The following is an 18386-nucleotide window of genomic DNA, read 5'->3' as shown; positions in this document are numbered from 1 at the left end:
CCCCCCGCCCCCGCCCACCTCCACAAGAACAGTCCCTCTACCCACCTCTCCTTAGCTCATTGCTAAGCATGGGGCCTCTGGGGACTACAAACACCTTGCTCTCAATTACACAGCTAGTCTGTGAGGCAGAACTTGGCCCAGGGGGGAAAATAGCTTATCAAGTCAACCAGCTTCTGCTGAATAGGATGTCAGTATGTTCTAGGGCTCCCACTCTAACCTAGTGGGAAGCCCAGAAGAGCCAAGATAGAATTGTGTGGAGAGGATTGAGTTGGGGATGGTTGGTGTGCGGACCAGGGTGTTTGGGTCAGAGGCTAGAAAAAGGTGCCTGGAACCCTAGCCTCTAGTAGTCCCCCCAACTCCTCCATACCCCTACTTAAGGGCCACAGCTAGACCTTCTCACCATCTTCTGGGATATTACCCTCACTGCCTCCTCCCTAATGTTTATTGAGCATTTACTGTGCAACTTTGTCAAGCTTGCCTCTAACATTTGCAGGGAAGAACAACAGTATAGATGGAGACCCACGTACCATGTGTCTAAATATTCAAAGGTTATAACTTATAAGTGAGGCTAACAAATTGGTATTTTCATAACCTGGAAGACCGTATCTGAATTTGGGATTCTGTACCTGAACCTAGCAGTTCTAGGAGAGCTAGTCTGAGCGTGCTTTCTTTTCATTTTGCACCCCCAACTCCATTCCTCAGTTTGAGGAGCTTCATGGACATGTGAGTGGATACTTAAGCTTTTCTGAACCCCCAGAGATACCTACCCCTTGAGATTATGCACAACAGCAGCACAGCCTGCCCTCTGAAGAGTGTGCAGGCCTTGAAAGCAGATTGGGGGCTATTTGGTTGGGGAATACAGCGGTTAGGTTCCAGGAGCATGCTTTAGGCAGACATTTCTCCTTGGCAGTGCAGGGCAGCCACATACATATATTTCCTAAGTGTCTTCTCTACAGATCAGAAAACTGACCCCCATGTGACATGGCTTCTGACTGCCTTTCCTTGGCATTGTACAGAATGTGCTCCAGTCTGACCTTGACCCTTATCTAGAATGGGCCCAGAAATGGCAGTATTAGTAGAACAGAGATGTTCAACTAGTCAGAGTAACTTTTAGATCTTATAAAGAGCTTCACAGTTTGCAAAGGCCTTTTGTATACATCGTCCCAAACCCCAGGTGATGAGAGAGAAGACTGAGTAGAGGCAAACCCAAAGGACTTTGCTCACCAGCCAAGGAGTGAATGCTGATCCCACTACAGCACCAAGCACAGGTGCTCAGCAGTGCTTCCTGTTCAGTAGTGTTAGAGCTCACTAACACTACTGAACAGGAAGCGGTCTGAGGGAACCCAGCGATGGTCATGTCCCTGCCAGGGCAGTGGCAGAGCCAGCAGTCATCAGTAGATCTCCGAACCGTCAACCCCCCTTCTCTTCTTTCTGTCTTGGTCCACACACCTGACCTGGTTGGCTCCCTCCAGCCAAAGCAGGTGGCATCTCCCTGGGCCAAAACTTCATGACTTTGAGCTGTCCCCAGGAGATAGCTCTGGAGATAGCTCAAAGGAGAGAGTTATCTGATGCCCATGGAGGAGCCCCACAAATTTCTTGTATACCCATGGATGCACAAGGAATTAACCTTTGAATGGCTTGTCATCCAGGTAGGAGAGGGATTGTCAGAGAACTGTGAGGAATGGGGAGCCCACATACATCGAGCAGAAGAGTCTGTCTTCCCACGCCAGCTCCAAAACTGGCACCAGCTCCTTCATCAGTAGCAGTGCCCTCTCAGCCCTCAGCCTTTACCTGCGATGACACACACTTGAGTAGTATCCTTGCTACTGCAAGCCCATAATAGGAGCAGGTTCTTCCCCAGAATCGTTCTCCGGTCCAGCGTATGATTTCCTTGCAAACAGTACCATCTGCTGGTCAGAAAGTGCTAACTTCTAAGCTGGGAGGATTGAAGAGAAAAGGGTCTTTAAAACCTAGTGGGACAAAAGATACAGATATCCCAGCTTATACTCAGCTCTTCTCTAATTCACTAAAAAGAAACCCCCTATGCCTTAAAATATTAGGTAAATAGGCAGGTGTTTATGGTTAGCCTAAGCTGATGAGAGTTTTTATGCATGCTGCCTGGTGGTTCTTCAGCACCTTCTGCAATAGCTCTAGGGTCAGGTTTTAAGATAGGAGTGTTCCAAAAGGGAGTTGCACCAACCCATGCCAGTGAGCAGAAGATGGCCAGGAAGTATAAATGCCAAGGCTTACGTAGGCCTTTTCTACTGAAATTGAGCTTCCTTTTCCCTTTCCCTTTGGAGCCTGTGCCCAGATTATAACCTGTCCAGGAAGGGGAGTAGGAGAGAGTTGTACAGCCCTTTGGGGTAAAAAACATTGCCTGAGTATAGAGAGCAAAGAGCAAGTATAGTATCATCTCTAAGCAAAGAGGACAATTTGAATAGTAAGTGTAAAATGGATAACTCTGAAAAATTAATTTATTAAATACAATTCTCAGATAAATATGCTGACTTACTGTAGTACAGTTGACCCTTGAACCATGCAGGGATTAATTCGAGTATAACTTACAGTCAGCCCCCTCCACATCCACAGTTCTTCAGCATCCGTGGATTCAACCAACCATGGGAACCATTCAGTATTGTATTTACTGTTGAAAAGTATTTGCATAAAAGTGGACCCATGCAGTTGTAACCTGTGTTGTTCAAGGGTCAACTGTATTTAAAGTGGATTTAGCTCTGGGAAGGAGAGTGATAAATTTGATAGAAATGGGCTTTAGGGACCAACGACCTGGGTTTGAATGACTGTTCCTGGCAAGTTAATGAACTTGTTGGAGTCTGGTTTTGGTAAAATATGAAGGATAATGATAACACTCATGGAGTCTTTTTTTTTTTTTTTTAATCTTTATTGGAGTATAATTGCTTTACAGTGTTGTGTTAGTTTTCTGCTGTACAACAAGGTAAATCAGCTATAAATATACATATATCCCCATATCCCCTCCCTCTAGGTCATCACAAAGCACCGAGCTGATCTCCCTGTGCTATGCAGCAGCTCCCCACTAGCCATCCATTTTACATTTGGTAGTGTATGTATGTCAGTGCTACTTTCTCACTTCGTCCCAGCCTCCGCTTCCCTGCTGTGTCCTCAAGTCCATTCTCTTATGTCTGCATCTTTATTCCTGCCTTGCCACTAGGTTTATCAGTACCATTTTTCTAGATTCCATATATATGCGTTAGCATACAGTATTTGTTTTTCTCTTTCTGATTTACTTCACTCTGTATGAGAGACTGTAGGTCCATCCACCTCACTACAAATAACTCAGTTTAGTTCCTTTTTATGGCTGAGTAATATTCCATTGTATATATGGGCCACATCTAATTTATCCACTTATCTGTCGAACTCATGGAGTCTTGGAATTATTCAGTATTGCATATGCTACCCTTAGCTCACAGTGAGTGCTCAGTGAGGTTTAGCTCATTTTTTTTCGAAATGGCTGGTTCTAATAAAGACAGTCATGGTCCATGTCTGGATCAGACAGCAATTTTCTTAATATGAAGTTGTTTTAGAGCAAATATTACTTGCATTTACCATGTGACCTCTTTACCATGGTTCTACATTGAAGGAACAGAAGAAAAGCTGTGGAAGATCTTCAACTTTAGATCCTGCAAGGGGTAGCATTTGAGATGAACATTAAAGAAAGAATGGATTTGAAAGAACTGGAGTCAATATGAAACTTATGTAATGTTATAAGCCAATGTGTAACCTCAATTAAAAGAGAAGAATTGAGTCAAGCAGACCAGGGTTCAAATCCCTGTCCTGTTATTCACTAGCATTGTGACCTCTGACTTTGCATTTCCTCCCTTATAAAATGTCCTAATTCTGCTTATCATGTCAGTACCAAACGACAGAACATATGTAAAGCACCTGTATGAGGTCAGCAGCCAGTGGAATGAACAAAAATGGGGAAGCTGGGTGCTGTAGGGGCGTGTGTGTAGGAAGGCACAAAGCAATCCAGTTTAGGTTGTGGGCCATGGGCAGCCCTTGAGCCCAACCTGGGTTCCCAGCCTCACAGTGGCTTTCTTTCTTCAGGTGGCCACCATGTCCTTGAAGATCCAGACAAGCAACGTAACCAACAAGAATGACCCCAAATCCATCAACTCTCGGGTTTTCATCGGAAACCTCAACACAGCTGTGGTGAAGAAGTCTGATGTGGAGACCATCTTCTCCAAGTATGGCCGTGTGGCCGGCTGTTCTGTGCACAAGGGCTATGCCTTTGTCCAGTATGCCAATGAGCGCCATGCCCGGGCAGCTGTGCTGGGAGAGAATGGGCGGGTGCTGGCTGGGCAGACCCTGGGTAAGCATCTCTCCATGGCCCTGCCCCTGGATTTCTCCTGGGCAGGTGCTGACCTGCATTCTTTAGCTTCCCTCTTATCTTCTTTTCTGTCTTCTCCAACCATCACCCACTGTAAGATAAGTGCCTGTATGGGAAAATTTTAGAAGTTTCAGGAAAACACTTCTGTTCTGTCCCTGCTTTCACAGTGTAAGGGTTCCAGTTAAAATGCAGATTCCCCAGAGAAAGGGAACAGAGTGGACTAGCACAGCCTCTTACATTGGGCTGCATTTGGCTTAGGTTAGAACCCTTTCTGAGAGCCAGGAGGAGGGGCTGGGAGCATAAGGTGAAGCAGGTGCTCTTGGTCTCGGTGTTATGTACATGAGATGTGGCCGTGCTGGAGGCCTACCTTGGAGCCTGTATAGTGTTTGTATATGTTCACATACTTTGGTATATTTGTGTATGTTTGAGAAGGATATGTATTCCTGAATATGTGGTATGTGGATGTAACTGAACATGTGGAGAATATGTGGACACATACTTTACTTACATGTATATATGTAGAGTTGTGTGTGTATCAGAATATACTTGAGTGTGTAAGCAGATATTCATGTATTCATTTACCAAATATTTATTGAGGTCCTAACATTTGCTGAACTCTGCTGTAGGCATAAAGATGTTTGGTAGAAGGTTTGTGTAAATGTGCATTGGCTCATTTGCATATGGGCAGTTAAGTATAGGATGTTGGAACCACGTCTGAGTGTAGTTGGGAGTGTGTGATCTTATTTCCTGGATATGTGAACGTATGTGTGAGGATGTGTGTCTGATGTATGCGTTTATGTGAGTGTACTTGAGAATGCATATAATTTGATGTACGTGGCCGTGTGTGTGCGTGTGATTGTGAGCATGCATGCATGTATCTGAATGTATATGAATGTATAAACAACTATATGCATGTGATGTGTGGGTATGAGTCTAATTTGTGAAGACATCTGTTGTCCATATTAGTGAGTGAAGTCCATGTGTATCTCATGTAAACACAAAAATTGCTGCACACGTGCATGAGGGTGATATTTGTATGGGTGCTGATATCCTGTCAGCATCTGACTCTGCCTTCTCCCTCCATACAGACATCAACATGGCTGGAGAGCCAAAGCCCAACAGACCCAAGGGGCTAAAGAGAGCAGCATCTGCCATATACAGGTGGGGCGCTCTGTCTTGTTTGTCTGTCTCTGGGTGGGATTGGTTCCTCTTTCCACAGAGGGAGTGAACACTGGTGGTGACGGTATGCCAAGCCTAGAATTTGGGGAGGTGTTTGGAGATGAGGGCCTGCGAAGAGTGGGCTGAGTGGCCGTCTCTAAGCCCCGGCCCTCTCCCCTTTGTTTCCCCAGTGGCTACAGCTTTGACTATGATTACTACCGGGACGACTTCTACGCCAGGTGAGCGGGGGAGGGGCGTGCCCAGGCATGAAACAGCCAAGCTGGAAGGGTCCTGAGAGATTGCTGGTGCAGCCCACTCAGTCCTCCAAGTGGGAACTGAAGCCCAGAGTTGTGGACAGGCATCTGCCCAAGGCTGCTCCACAAGTTAGTGGCAGAGCTGGGACTAGGGTCCAGTTCTATAGGTGCCCAGGCCAGAGCTCTCCCCAGCCCACACTGTCTCCCAACTCTGACCGCCCCTCCCCTTCCTAATCCTGGGGTGGTACTCAATGGGACTGGACAGCCAGGGGACCTATAAATGTAGCAAGTTGGAATACAAAACAGGTACAGGGCCAGGTGCAGGGAATTTGAGCCCTCACACTTCTGCTGTTCAGTTTCTTTACCTCTCTGAGGTGCGCAGCCAGCTGAAGGAACCTCAGAGCTCAGTCTGAGCTTCTTAGCCTTATATTTATAGCCAAGAGGCCAGCAGTCCTTTGGAGGTCTGAATTAGTCCCTGGTAGGCTGTGGCCCACCCACAAGCCTACCCAGACCCCAGCGTCCATGGCACCAGCCACATTCTTGTGGAAATCATGGTGGGGGCTGGCCCAAGCTTCTCCTCCTTCCTGCTTCTCTCCCTCCCTCCCTCCCTCTCAGCCTGCCCCAGGCTGTCCCAGAAGAACAGACCTCTCTGAGCCTCAGTTTTCTCACCTGTGAGTGGTTTCAGGAGACAGTGCAATGTAGTGGAAAGTGCCCTAGCCTGGGAATCAGAAGACCTGGGTGCTAATCTCAGCTCTGCCACTGAATAGAGTACACAACTTTGGGCAAATCCCCTCCCAGTCTGAAATGGGCTTGTACCAAGTGATCCCTCAGGGCTCTTCCAGCTCTGGGATTCTGTGGTTCAGTGATTCTGACCAAGGCCAGAGCCGCCCCCTCCCCTTAGGGGCAGAAATGCAGGGTCTGGGACTGGGTCCATTCCCAGAGACTCTCCATCTCCAGCCATCACCACCACCCCAGGGCAGGGGCTCCCTAAACAAAGGCATGGGGCGTTGAATTGCCTAGTGATGGCAGGTAACCTGGCTGTCATCAGGAAAGTGATCCCATAGTATACCCCTGTGGCTGCTGTTCTGTGCAGAAAGGTGGTAGCAGCAGCAGCGGTGGGAGAAACCCCTACTTGGCTTACTGAGTTTCTGCCTGACCAGGAAGAGAAGCCCTCCTGGAAAGGGCTGGGTGATGGCGTCGGGGGTGCAGCATACTGTCTGGTATAGAGGGTCTGACTGAGCTACCTAACCTTGATACTCCACTGGGCCCCCTGCCCCTCCATCTCCAAAGTCGAGTGAGAAGGATGGGGTGACTGGAGGCCCAGAATGAGGAAAGGGGCTTGGACTCCAGCCTCATGCCTCTGAGGTAATAGGCCCCTGAGTTGAGGGTCTCGGTACCCTGGCCCTTCACCTATCACACATTCTAACGTGTGTTTTTAACCAAGTTCTCTCATGTTCTACCCTCACAGCAGCCTTGGGGGATGTGGGGGGCACAGAGTTTGGGGTAGCCATCCTCACTAGGCAGATGGGAAAACTGAGGCTTAGGAAGGCTTAGGGATTGACTCTCACTCCCTCACCTCTCTGTTTCCAGCTGGGGATTTGTACTGCTTTAGGGAGATTTGCAAACTCTGACCAGAGCTTGGGGTACAGTTGACTGAGCAGGAGTAGGTCAGGTAATAGAGCAGGACTGGGTGTTAGGGTGATCTAGGGAAATTTTCTTTCTGGGGCTGTTGTCAGTTTGCTCCTCTGCTGAATGGGGCTATAACCATTACCACCTGTCACCTCCCCTACTCTTACCCAGCTTGAATGGTAGGAAAGGTGGATGTAGTAAGGTCACTGAGGTCCAGAAAGCCCTTCCTCTTCACCCTCAGGACCTAACTGGGAGCAGGATGAGGTATGTAGTACAGGCTACCCAGCCCTTCACCAGCCCTACGTGTGTTGGTCTAGGGTCACAGTGCCCTCTGGTGGCCACAGGCCATGCTGCAGCCTCTGGCCCGTTTGCTCTCACAGGCTCTTCGACTATCGGGGCCGCCTGTCACCAGTGCCAGTGCCCAGGGCAGTCCCTGTGAAGCGACCCCGGGTCACAGTCCCCTTGGTCCGACGTGTCAAAACCACCATACCTGTCAAGCTCTTTGCCCGCTCCACAGGCATCACCACCACCGGCTCAGCCAAGATCAAGTGTGAGTGACTATATCTTCTTCCTAGGTAATTTTTATTTTTGTCATTAGCAAAATAATAGAATTACATTTTTTTACATTGGAAAATAGATAAAGGAACAAATCTCCCACAGTTCTGCAGCTCTAATACAACCAAGTGAGTATTTTCATGCATTTCTAAGAGGAAAAGACCGACATTTGTGGAGGAGGGTCTTGGGTTAGGCACAGAGTCCAGTGCTGTGACATGGAGCCCAGTGAGGAAATGGTGTCATCTTTCCTTTAGTAAGCACAAGGACAGGTCCACACAGGCTCGCTACTCCACATTCATTCTGGTGTGCACACGTGGTCAGGCACCCAGGAAATCTGATTGTAGAGCACTCACATTTACACACCTTGAAAGACAGATACCACTCTCTAACATAAGCAAAGACACATGCTTGCTCAGGTGCACACAGAGGTACACACCACACACCTCTATTCTTATCCATCCCCAGTCCCTTTCAGAGTTGGAGGGGTCGGGGATGGTGGGGGAGATCCAGGTTCAGAAGGGCCTCCAAAAAGTCTCAGGGGGAAGCCACAGGCAGCTCTGGCCTTTTCCCTGGCCAGAAAAAGACCGTGGACAAGGATAGTTTCTGCCACTGGCCTGTCTTCCTAGTTGACAGAATGGGGCTAGTGTCTTGTGTTAGTGTCAAGCTCCCAGCCCTTAGGTGACATCCCTGTACTCCCTCCACTCTCAGTAAAGAGCAGTGAGCTGCGTACCATCAAGACAGAGCTGGCCCAGATCAAGTCCAACATCGATGCCTTGCTGGGTCGCTTGGAGCAGATTGCCGAGGCGCAGAAGTCCAATCCAGGTCAGCTTCCAAGGGTCCCTGCCCAGATCAGTGGCCAGGGGCACAGGGCAGAGTGTGGGGAGGACAGTGCATGGGGCAGAGAGGGACTGTGGCCTCCAATCCCACCTGGACCCACTGTGCTGAGGCCTAGGTTACACTAAGGTGCTACCCCGGGCAGCTGCCCCAGGTTGATTTTTATTCCCCTTATCCCCCGCTTCCGCCTGAAGATGGCAAAAAGAAGGGCGAGAGCGGCAGTGGCAGTGGCAGCGCCAGCACCATCGGCAGTGGCAGTGGCAGTAGTGGTGGCAGCAGCCGGCCACCGGCCCCCCAAGAGGACACAGCTGCTGAGGCAGGCATGCCCCAGGGAGAAGCAAAGGCTCGAGACGACCGTGATGAGGAGGGGCTGCTAACACACAGCGAGGAAGAGCTGGTGAGGGCATGCGGTGGGGGGCAGGGGGAATTGGGACTGGGACTGGACTTTGCACGCTTGGTTGCAGGAGGGCTGCAGGGAGAAGGGGAACCTCTGAGCTGGTTGGCTGCCCTATGAGCTCCCTCCTTCCTTCCCAGGGATTCTAGTCCTGTGAGGAAGAGGGGGGAACGAACAGGGAGTACTTAGCTATTTCAGCTGCCAGTCAGAAATCCCACTGAGGACTGGGGCAGACCTCTCTCTAGCCTAAGGCCCATTCTAGACTGTCTTCTACATGAGTCGGAGAAGGGAAGAGTCACGGACTCAAGCAAACACACACGGTCTGCAGAGTTCCAGGGAGCACGAGGGGTTTGCCTGGGGAAGCCACGGGGAGTGTGGATATCTACTCCACCTGAGGATTTTCTAAAAGCCATTGTTGCCTCAGAATGAAAACAGGCTGTCTCAAGAGGGAGTGAGCTCTGTTTGTTATTGGAATTCTTCAGATTGAGGCAAGGAGCTCATATTAAGTGGGAAAGTAGACCAGATTCTGAGTCTATGAGATGTCTGTTGTGTGCCTAGTTCTCAGTTACCTAACACTGAGCACTAGGCTCTGTAGTTCACACTTTTTAACTTCATTTAACCTTAACAGCAGCCCTGAACTCTGCAAAGTATTACTCTTGTCACATTTTACACCACGAAGAAACTGAGACTCAAAGGAGTCAAGTAGCTTGCCCGGGGCGTTGTAGCTAATAAGGGTTGAGCCAGGATTGGAGCCTGGCTTTCAGCGGGTCTGTGAATTTTCTCCAGATGGCTGGGTTCTGGTGTGAGGACAGATAGGCTTATGGCCATAACAGTTGAGAGGTCTTCCTCATGCCCAGCCTGTCTCTTCTTATTTAAACCTAGCCTGATACCCCATCTTACTCTTTCAGGCATAGTAGTCTCCATAGAGGCCCTAATGAAGGCTTCGATGCTCCTAAGATGGGGAGCTCAACAAGGCTTTCAGTCTGCTCCAACCTAAGAAGGTCTCTGTATGCAGAATGTGCCCCCTGGCACACCTAGAACTTCCTTGACTGATCCTTTCTCTCCTGCGGGTCCTTCAGACTACCATTTTGGGATCCCAAGCCAGCCTTTAGTTAGACTGGTCCCATAGTTATTCCCTTTGGCTGTCCCTCCCCCTTTCTGAGTGTGGTCTCCATATGTGCTCTGGGCCCCAGGGTAGGACAGAGCTTACAGTGAGTGATATGTGGTCCTTTGTTGTCTCCTCCCTATCAGGAGCACAGCCAGGACACAGATGCGGAGGATGGGGCCTTGCAGTAAGCAGGTACGGGGGTCCTGGTGGGGAGGGGTGCAGTAGACCTGGAAGGGTAGTGCTGTGCCCAGCAATGAAGGCTCTGTCGTCCCCAGACATCCTGCCATGCCCATTTGTAGGGGCTTGGTGGGTTGCAGAGCCGGCAGCCGTGGATAGGCCAGCCAGGTCTGCCCAACAGGAGTTCCCTCAGAATACTCGGAGCCACATTGCCTGTCTCCACTTGTAAAGAGCTCCGAGTCTAGTGGAGGAAGACAAACCATTACCACCCAGTGTGAGCAGGATGACAAGGACTGGAGAGCCAGGGGCTCATAGAGGGGTGTGGTGGAAGAGGTGATGTGTAGCTGAGCCTGTTGAGGATTGAGGGAGAAGTGTCTGAGGGAACACCCTCCTCAGAGGCACAGAACGCTGGCAGTCCTCGGTGTGTGAGAAATGGCCAGGAGCCTCCTGTGGCTGCAGTCCCAGCTCTGCACAGTGGGGAGAGGGAGCTGCTCATCATCAGAGGGTGATGATTATGCCAGACTTAGGGGCTGGGATATGATCCTGTCAGGAGGAAATGCCCTGTGCACCCCAGCCCTACAAGGTCGTGACTGTGCCAGTGTAACAGATGTAGAAACTGAGGCACTGAAGGGGGCAGGGAGATGCCACGTATCTCACAAGATCCCCAGGTGGTAATTGGTGGAGCCTAGATTTGAACCCAGTGGTGTGGGCCTCAAAGCTCATTCTCTGGTTGGTATTTACCACCCTGCTCTACCCGACCCTAGAGGGAAACCAGGCCACAGCAGCTCTGCCCATAATCTGCCCCATTCCTTTGGGGGCCGTTTCCAGAGTAAGACAGGCTTGGGTGGAGGAGGGCCTCAAACAGCAGAGGTGTCTATACGCATGACACATTCATGCTATGAGATGCTCCACCATACATTTAAGTTTAGGCTATCTTCGTGGTTTGTTTTACCCGGGAGGCTAAGTTTTACCTTGTTAAGCCAGTTTGCAGGAGAGGTGCTGGGGACTCAGGTGAGGAAACTGAGGCTCGGGGAAGGGGAAGATTCACCCAAGGTTTCATGGCCAGAAAGTTATGAGGCCCGAGCCAGAGTGCAGGCATATCTCTGTTTGCAAACAGCAAACACCATTCCACTCTTTCTTCTTCCCACCCCGTGTTATCAAGAGCACGAAGGGGCTCTTCCTCTCAGCCTTAGTCTCTCTTTTGTGTCTCTTTCTCAGTCTGACAGGAGCAATGGCCACCAGCAGGAGAAGGGCGTACACTGTACCAGGCCTCAAGCAGGGCACCCACCCCTGGATAACCACCCCCAGCGGGTCCCAGAGGAGAGCTGGCAGCAGGCACCACCTCCCTCACGGGTCCCAGCCAGTGCCACATTCTCTGCAGGTGGAGTTATCAGCATCCCCTTCTCATGTACCCTCCCTCCCTGTTGGCACTGCCCAGGCCAGAGAGCAGAGAACAGAGTTTCCCTATACTCTGCCTCCCCTCCCCAGGACACTCCCAGGTTTGGGGTTTTTCTGTAGGTTTGGAGGAGGGTGGGGCCCACAGGGAGGGGACCCTGACAATAAAGAGATTGGATCCCAATTTGCTCTGAGATGGGATGGTTTGTGTTTTCTCATGAAGGTACCCTGGCCCTCCTGTCCAACCAGAAAGCAGGTCTGCTACACCCGCTTCTGTTCCCTCCTTCACTCCTCCCTGCCAGAGAGAGCATTGTCTAGGGTGCCTGAAACTGATCTGCCTGGGCCTTAGTTTCCATGGCTAAAATGGGGATTAAAATGGCCAGTAGGGTTGTTCGGGAGGGTCAGATGTGCCAGTGCCCACGAGAGCACCTTCGTGGTAGAAGTGCCAAGTGGTTTTGATCCACTTGGTCAGGCAGTGGTAGGTCCAGGCCTCAGTCTCTAAGTCTGGTGTTTCCCAGCTCTAAAATGGTTCTAGAACTCGCCACTTCCTCCCCTTCTGTGTCTTGGTTTAGGACATTGTTTTTTCACAGGGATCTTGGGCAGCAAGGGGAAAGAGGCTAGAGGCTGAGGCCTTCAGTCAGAAACCCAGACCTGGAGTGAAAAGTAGCGCCTTGGAACTGGTCAAAAGACTTCAATCTGGAGAGTTGGAGAGTTGAAGAGGGTGTCTAGAGGAAGGGGCTAGGTCCATGGGGAGTGTCTCATCCCCTTGAAGAGCCCTTGGTGGCACATACCACTACAATCCCTGAACCTACAATCTGTCCTTGCACCCAGGACATCAGAGCCCAGCTTAGCTGACCCACTTGCACACCTGGGTAGGTCTTCATGTTCCCCTCTGTACAAGGTGGGGAACTGCTGCCCTGGACTGGAACTTGGGCAAAATCCAAAGGGGTTTTGGTGCCTGGTAAATATCACACCTAGGGCTGGCACTGTGTTCTGTGTCCCCAGAGCTTAGTGCTGTGCGCCCATTGTACTGTAATAACATTTCTAGACTCTACAAGGACTACTCAGTATGCTTTACTGAGGCACCCACTTTTCAGAGCTGGGGGGACAGGTACAACAGCATGGGCCATGGGCTTCTTTAGTATGCCAGGCATAGAGGCCATGAGAAGAGCAGGGAAGAGCCTTTCCAGAGCTGGAAGCATCTGCCCTACCCAGAGGCCCTGTTTTATCACCCTGGCACCAGGAAATATCCTGGACAGAGTAAAAATGGGATTCCCCAACCAGGCGCCCCAGAAAAGCCCCTGGACTACTTCAGCTGCTAAGAAAGCTCACAGCTGGGCCCTTGAGTTGAGAGCTTCATATCCACAAAACCCTGCGTATACCTGCCCGTCATCCCTGTGTCTGGGACCAGAAAAGACATTTCCCATTGCATCGCTCAATAGTTTTCATTTTTCTTTCCAACTTCTGAAAAGCAAAAGGAGATCATGAAGGAATGTGATACCAGATTCTGCCCAAAGCACTGATATCCTCTAGATACTTTCAAGATCTTAAGTATCGATTGTGATCCTAGCAGGACTATCATAGCCAATGGGTTTCCTGGATTGTGAGCTAATGCTTTCCCCCTTTTACTGCTGCCAGTAAGGTTTGTGACACTGGCAGGTCTTTTTCCTTGCCAGGTCTCAGTTTCCTCATCTGTGTGAGGGATTGGCCTAGATAGGGACAGTAAATGGGCCTTATTTCAGTTGTATAACAAACCACCCTGAAATTCAGTGCCTTTAGTGAACATTTATTAGCTTTTGATTCTGTAGCTGGGCAATTTGGGCTGTGAACCAGCTGGGTGGTTCTTCTGCTTATCTCATCTGGGCTCTCATGTGGCTGAAGTGAGCTGGCAGATTGTCAGGAAGCTGATTGGTCCCAGATAACCACCCACTTATCAAGTGGTTGGGCAGTGGGGGCAACTGGGCCACATGTTCCTAGCATCTAGCAGGCAAGACAGGGTAAGCCCTGATAGGCAGGTGCTCTTCAAGCTCCTTGCTTGTGTCATCCTTGTAAGGGTCTACTGGCCAAAGCAAGTCATATGGCTAAGCCCAATTCCTCATTATGACCGTAATTTGTTTTTAACCTATCTCAGGCCTCATTTCACTTGCCAATTCAAAACATTTAGGAGCAGCTGCTGGAATGCTTTTTGAAGATTTGGAGCAGTTTTTAGACTATTAGGAAATAGTAACATGATAGTTTGGTCATGTTTTTTATGGGCAAGGAATTGAAATATGGGTATGTGAGTGTCAGGTATTAGCCAACCCTGGCCAGGTTACATCTTGTCCCATAACATATATACTATGCAGTGGGCCATCTGATGAGACCACAAAAATACAGACGGTAGAGCAGGGCAAAAGATTCTGAGCCAGGTGTCCTGGGTTTGAATCCCAGTTGGGCCATTGACTGGCTTTGGGCATATCAAAATCCCTCTACCTGTGGCCACTTCCTGAATATCTGCTGTATAAAAGGCACATTTTACACTTAATCTCCACAATCACCCTTTTAGGTGGATGTAGTGTGAACTTCTGGTTACAGGTTATAGAAATTGAACTTAAACCTGCTTAAGCAGGAGGAAGTTAACTGTTTCACAAATTTAAAAGCCCAGGCGTAGATTTTCAGACCCAGTGGGACCCGGGGGTTCAGGAGCTGCCATCAGGAATCTTTTTCTCTATTCCTCAGCTCTGCTTCTTCTGTTGGTGGTGTTCTCAGGCAGCTTCTAAGTGGTGGCAGAGCATGGCCACAGGGCCTGTGAAGGGTGGAGGGAGGAAAAAATCCCTAAATGGAAAATATGAGTTCTACAGCTAGAAGAAAGGGGGCTTGGGCTGACAAAAACAGGTCTTCATTGTGTGATTATGACCATTTTATAGATTTTATAAATGTGGATGTTTTAGAACATGGCCCCATTGACAGGTGGTCTTTATAGCCTCTCCCCTTTATCTGGACTCTTTTATCAGTAGAATACAGTGATGGTGATGCTATTATGCCAGTCTCCCAGTCCTGTTCTTAAGAACTAGCAGTTTCTGCTGCTTCTGTGTTGGGACCCAGCCACCATGCTGTGAAGAGGCCATGTGTACATGTTCCAGCTGACAGCCAGTATCAACTGTCAGACATGAGTGAGGGAAGCCTTCAAGATGATTCCAGCCTAGCCACTGTCTGGAGAACCGAGTAAGAACTGCCCAGCTGACCTAGTCAAAGCCCAGCACCATGAGTGATAATAATCGAATGATTGTTGTTGCTTTAAGCCACTAAATTTTGGAGTGATTTGCTATATATCAGTTGATAACCAGAACACAAACTGAGACTCAAAGGTTTAAGTAGCTTGCTCTACTATGGGGGACTGGGTTAGGAGTAAAGACCTTCTGTTGAATTGAGTTCCTATCTAGACTTTTTGTTGTGTGACCTTAGGCAAGTCACTTAACCTCTGTGAGCCTCATCTTCCTCATCTGAAAAAAGAAAAAAAAAAAAAGCCATTCTTTTTATGACAGTACTTACTGAGAGCACTTACTAGATTCAGGTGATTTTCTCTTAAAAAATAACAGACCATAATTTCCTGTTCTGTTTTTTTTCTACTTATTTTTATACTCACCTTGTTTCAAAATGTTATTTCAGGCAGCTCACAAAGAAAAAGTCAATAGAATATTATAAAAATGAGGCAAAGGAAGATAACAGCAAGGAGGCCTTTTTTTGGTGTAATAACTCTGAGTTACTGCAGTCAAGAGGAGTGTGTTGGTCTAGTGATTAGGCCCATGGGGCAGCCCAGTTAGCCATCCTGCTTGTATGAATGAATGGATACGTCTCTTCTCTTGACTGGTCAGTGAACTCTTGGTGCACACATACTCCTCTCTGCACCTCCACCTCAGTGTACCTCTGTGGGAGCCCAGATGATCAGGGTGTCCTTCCACAAAAGTACAGCAGCCAGGTCTTGTTTGGCCAAGTGCATGGGTCTGGCTCTTTTGTAGACTGAACAGAAACTGACAGGGTTACCCATTCTTACTTTCTGACCTGGACCCTGTCTTTCCCCGCAACTCTCCAGTCCCTTTTAATAAGCCCCCTTATTCCTCAGACCCCACCTTCAGTGTCTTCTCTGTGCCCTGCCCTGCACACCCCAATGTCCAGCTCCCTGACCACACAGGGAGCTGCCTAAGGTGAGAGACTACCTCATTCATCCTTGCACATAAGGGTTTTAAAAAGGAACATGTGACTTGGTCAACGACATAATTATGGAGCAAATACAAACAATCCAATCCAGCATCTACCTTTGTCTTCTTAATTATATTATACCTCTGCAGAATCTATAGAAAGGGATAAAACATATATACGTTAACGTATATGTTAGCATTTCCTGGGTGCTCTGAGTTCTTTAACACAGATCTCATCACCTTATTTAACCCTCACATCAATCCCCCAGAGTTGGGAGATACTCATCCCTTGTTACAGGTTGGGAAATTGAGACTCTGGGTTGAATAATTTGCCCAAAGTCTTGTCACCTGGAAGGGGTGGAGGCAGGTTGCAAACCTGGGCAGTTGCTCACCACATGCCCCTGTCATAAATGACTGAAATTCCTCTCCCGATTCTTGTGACAACAGTCTCTCCTGGCTTTCCTCCTCTGCATACTCAATTTCCTTTGCTGACTCTTCCTCTTATGCCAGCACCTCTTCATCTGCTTTAATTTTTATGTATAAATTCCTGGCTGACCAAACCTATAGCTTCAGACTCCACTTTCAGGCCTCCACAATCTCCAACTCTTAACTTAATCCTCCCCAGGAGTGCCAGGGGACATACACAGATACCCATCTGATAGTCCACAAGGATGTCCCCAAGGATCTCAGTTGAGCCCTGCCCAGCCCCCATCTTTATCTATCTTCATGAGTCCTGCATCTTGAAGAATGGCATTTTTGTCTACCCCGTTGCTCATGTCAACATCTTTCACTCCTAATTGTCAAATCATGTTAGTTTTTCCATGGTATGTCTTTGCTCTAACCTGTTTTTCATCCCACTGCCTTAATAGTTAAGCCCTTTTTATCTCTTACATAGACTTTACAACTTCTTAACTAGCCTTCCTGCCACTTACTTTCCATCAGTCTTTCCTCTTTACCACCAGTTATCCACGGCTCAGTGGGTAAATTCCAGACCCCTTAGCATAGCATGTAAGCCCTTTAGGGTCTGACCCTCTTCCTTTCTCTCTCTAGCTCCATACCTCCTCCAGTCTGCCCTCTGTTCTTAAGCCACATAGAATTGTGAAAAGAACTGTCTGATTTCTGTGCTTTTCCACATGAGGTTGCCTCTACCTGGAATGTTGTCTTCTCCCACTGGTTAACCCTCATTTATCCTTTATAGCTCAGCTCAGAAGTCACCTTCTCAGACACCTTCCTGGCCTGAGTTAGCACTGGCCCCTCCTGTGTGCTACTTTTATTACAGCTCTTACAGATTATGTATGTTTACAACTGGTTTGGTCATCGGTCATTTTCACTAAACTGTAAGCTCCTGGAGGGCAGAGAACAGGGTCTGGAGCCCAAGTGCCTGGGACTGCATCCTGACTCCCCACTTACCAACTAAGTGACTCCTTGGGTGAGCTGCTTATCCTCTGAGTCTCCATTTCATCTGTAAAATGGAGATAACAGTATACCTACCTCAAAGGGTTGCTGTGCTTATTAAATGAATAAATATATATAAGCACCTAGAACAGGACCGCACACAAATTAGGGACTTTGGTAGTACTAGCCATTTATTATATAAATGATTATTTAAGAATAGCCCAGAGGGAATTTCCTGGTGGTCAGTGGTTAGGACTCGGCCCTTTCACTGCTGGGGCCTGCGTTCAATCCCTGGTCAGGGAACTAAGATCCTGCAAGCTGTGCAGTGCAGCCAAAAAAAAGAATAGCCCAGATTCTGGGCCACAGAGGCATCTGTCATAGTGCATTGGTATATCTGGGACTGAAAAGTGAAGCAGTTATAATTCTCAGAGGCCAAAATAGTTTATGATACTGAAGGTGTTGCCCAGCATGATATGATTAGGTTTGGCCAACTTCCCATGTAGTATTTTGGCTTTAATTTGGTTCCTGGCTCATTTAAAAGCTCATGAAAATCTGCAGCTGATGAATATAATTTTAAAAGGTGTCCATTAAAATGGTGGTGTTCAATAAGAATGTCCATTAATATTTATCCTTTAGAACAGCTGATTCTCCAGTGGCTTCAAATGTTGTGTTAAAACAGAAGCCAAGCTTAAATCAAGGGGCAGTGATTAGAAGGGTTCATGAATATCTCCTATTAGGGAAGGTTTGAAGGGACAGGACTCATGGCAATCACAGGGGACCCAGTATTTGGTCCTTTCTTCTCTGGAGAGCACCACGATTAATGGGACAAAGATTGAAGGACTATGCCTCTGTTGCAAACCCTTGGGAGAGTTTGATGCTCCTATGGCCAAGGGTGGCAGGGTTTATCAGGATCACTGAGACAGGCAACCACCCCAAGCACAGC

At 48.5% G+C, this 18386-nt stretch overlaps 1 protein-coding gene across 3 annotated transcripts in view; it reads left to right on the top strand.

Annotated features, from left to right (window-relative positions):
- The window catches only part of RALY (RALY heterogeneous nuclear ribonucleoprotein), an 83118-nt gene extending 71064 nt beyond the window's left edge, over positions 1 to 12054 (top strand). The window contains exons 3-10 of one of the 3 annotated variants that reach the window (XM_007446822.1): positions 4084 to 4348; positions 5455 to 5527; positions 5716 to 5763; positions 7788 to 7957; positions 8671 to 8784; positions 8991 to 9193; positions 10442 to 10490; positions 11694 to 12054. In XM_007446822.1, coding sequence (XP_007446884.1) covers positions 4093 to 4348; positions 5455 to 5527; positions 5716 to 5763; positions 7788 to 7957; positions 8671 to 8784; positions 8991 to 9193; positions 10442 to 10486 — 909 coding nt within the window. In that variant the 5' untranslated portion in view covers positions 4084 to 4092 and the 3' untranslated portion in view covers positions 10487 to 10490; positions 11694 to 12054. Of the gene's footprint in view, positions 1 to 4083; positions 4349 to 5454; positions 5528 to 5715; positions 5764 to 7787; positions 7958 to 8670; positions 8785 to 8990; positions 9194 to 10441; positions 10491 to 11693 lie in introns of those variants that run through there. The other 2 variants (XM_007446823.1, XM_007446821.1) reach the window with 2 other exon arrangements.
- Positions 12055 to 18386: the final 6332 nt, after the last annotated feature.

This window comes from Lipotes vexillifer, unplaced genomic scaffold (genome assembly GCF_000442215.2).
Source record: "Lipotes vexillifer unplaced genomic scaffold, Lipotes_vexillifer_v1.1 scaffold75, whole genome shotgun sequence".
NCBI classification, from domain to species: Eukaryota; Metazoa; Chordata; class Mammalia; order Artiodactyla; family Lipotidae; genus Lipotes; species Lipotes vexillifer.
Note: the sequence above shows the minus strand (reverse complement) of the source record. Positions and strands in the feature narration are given on the sequence as shown.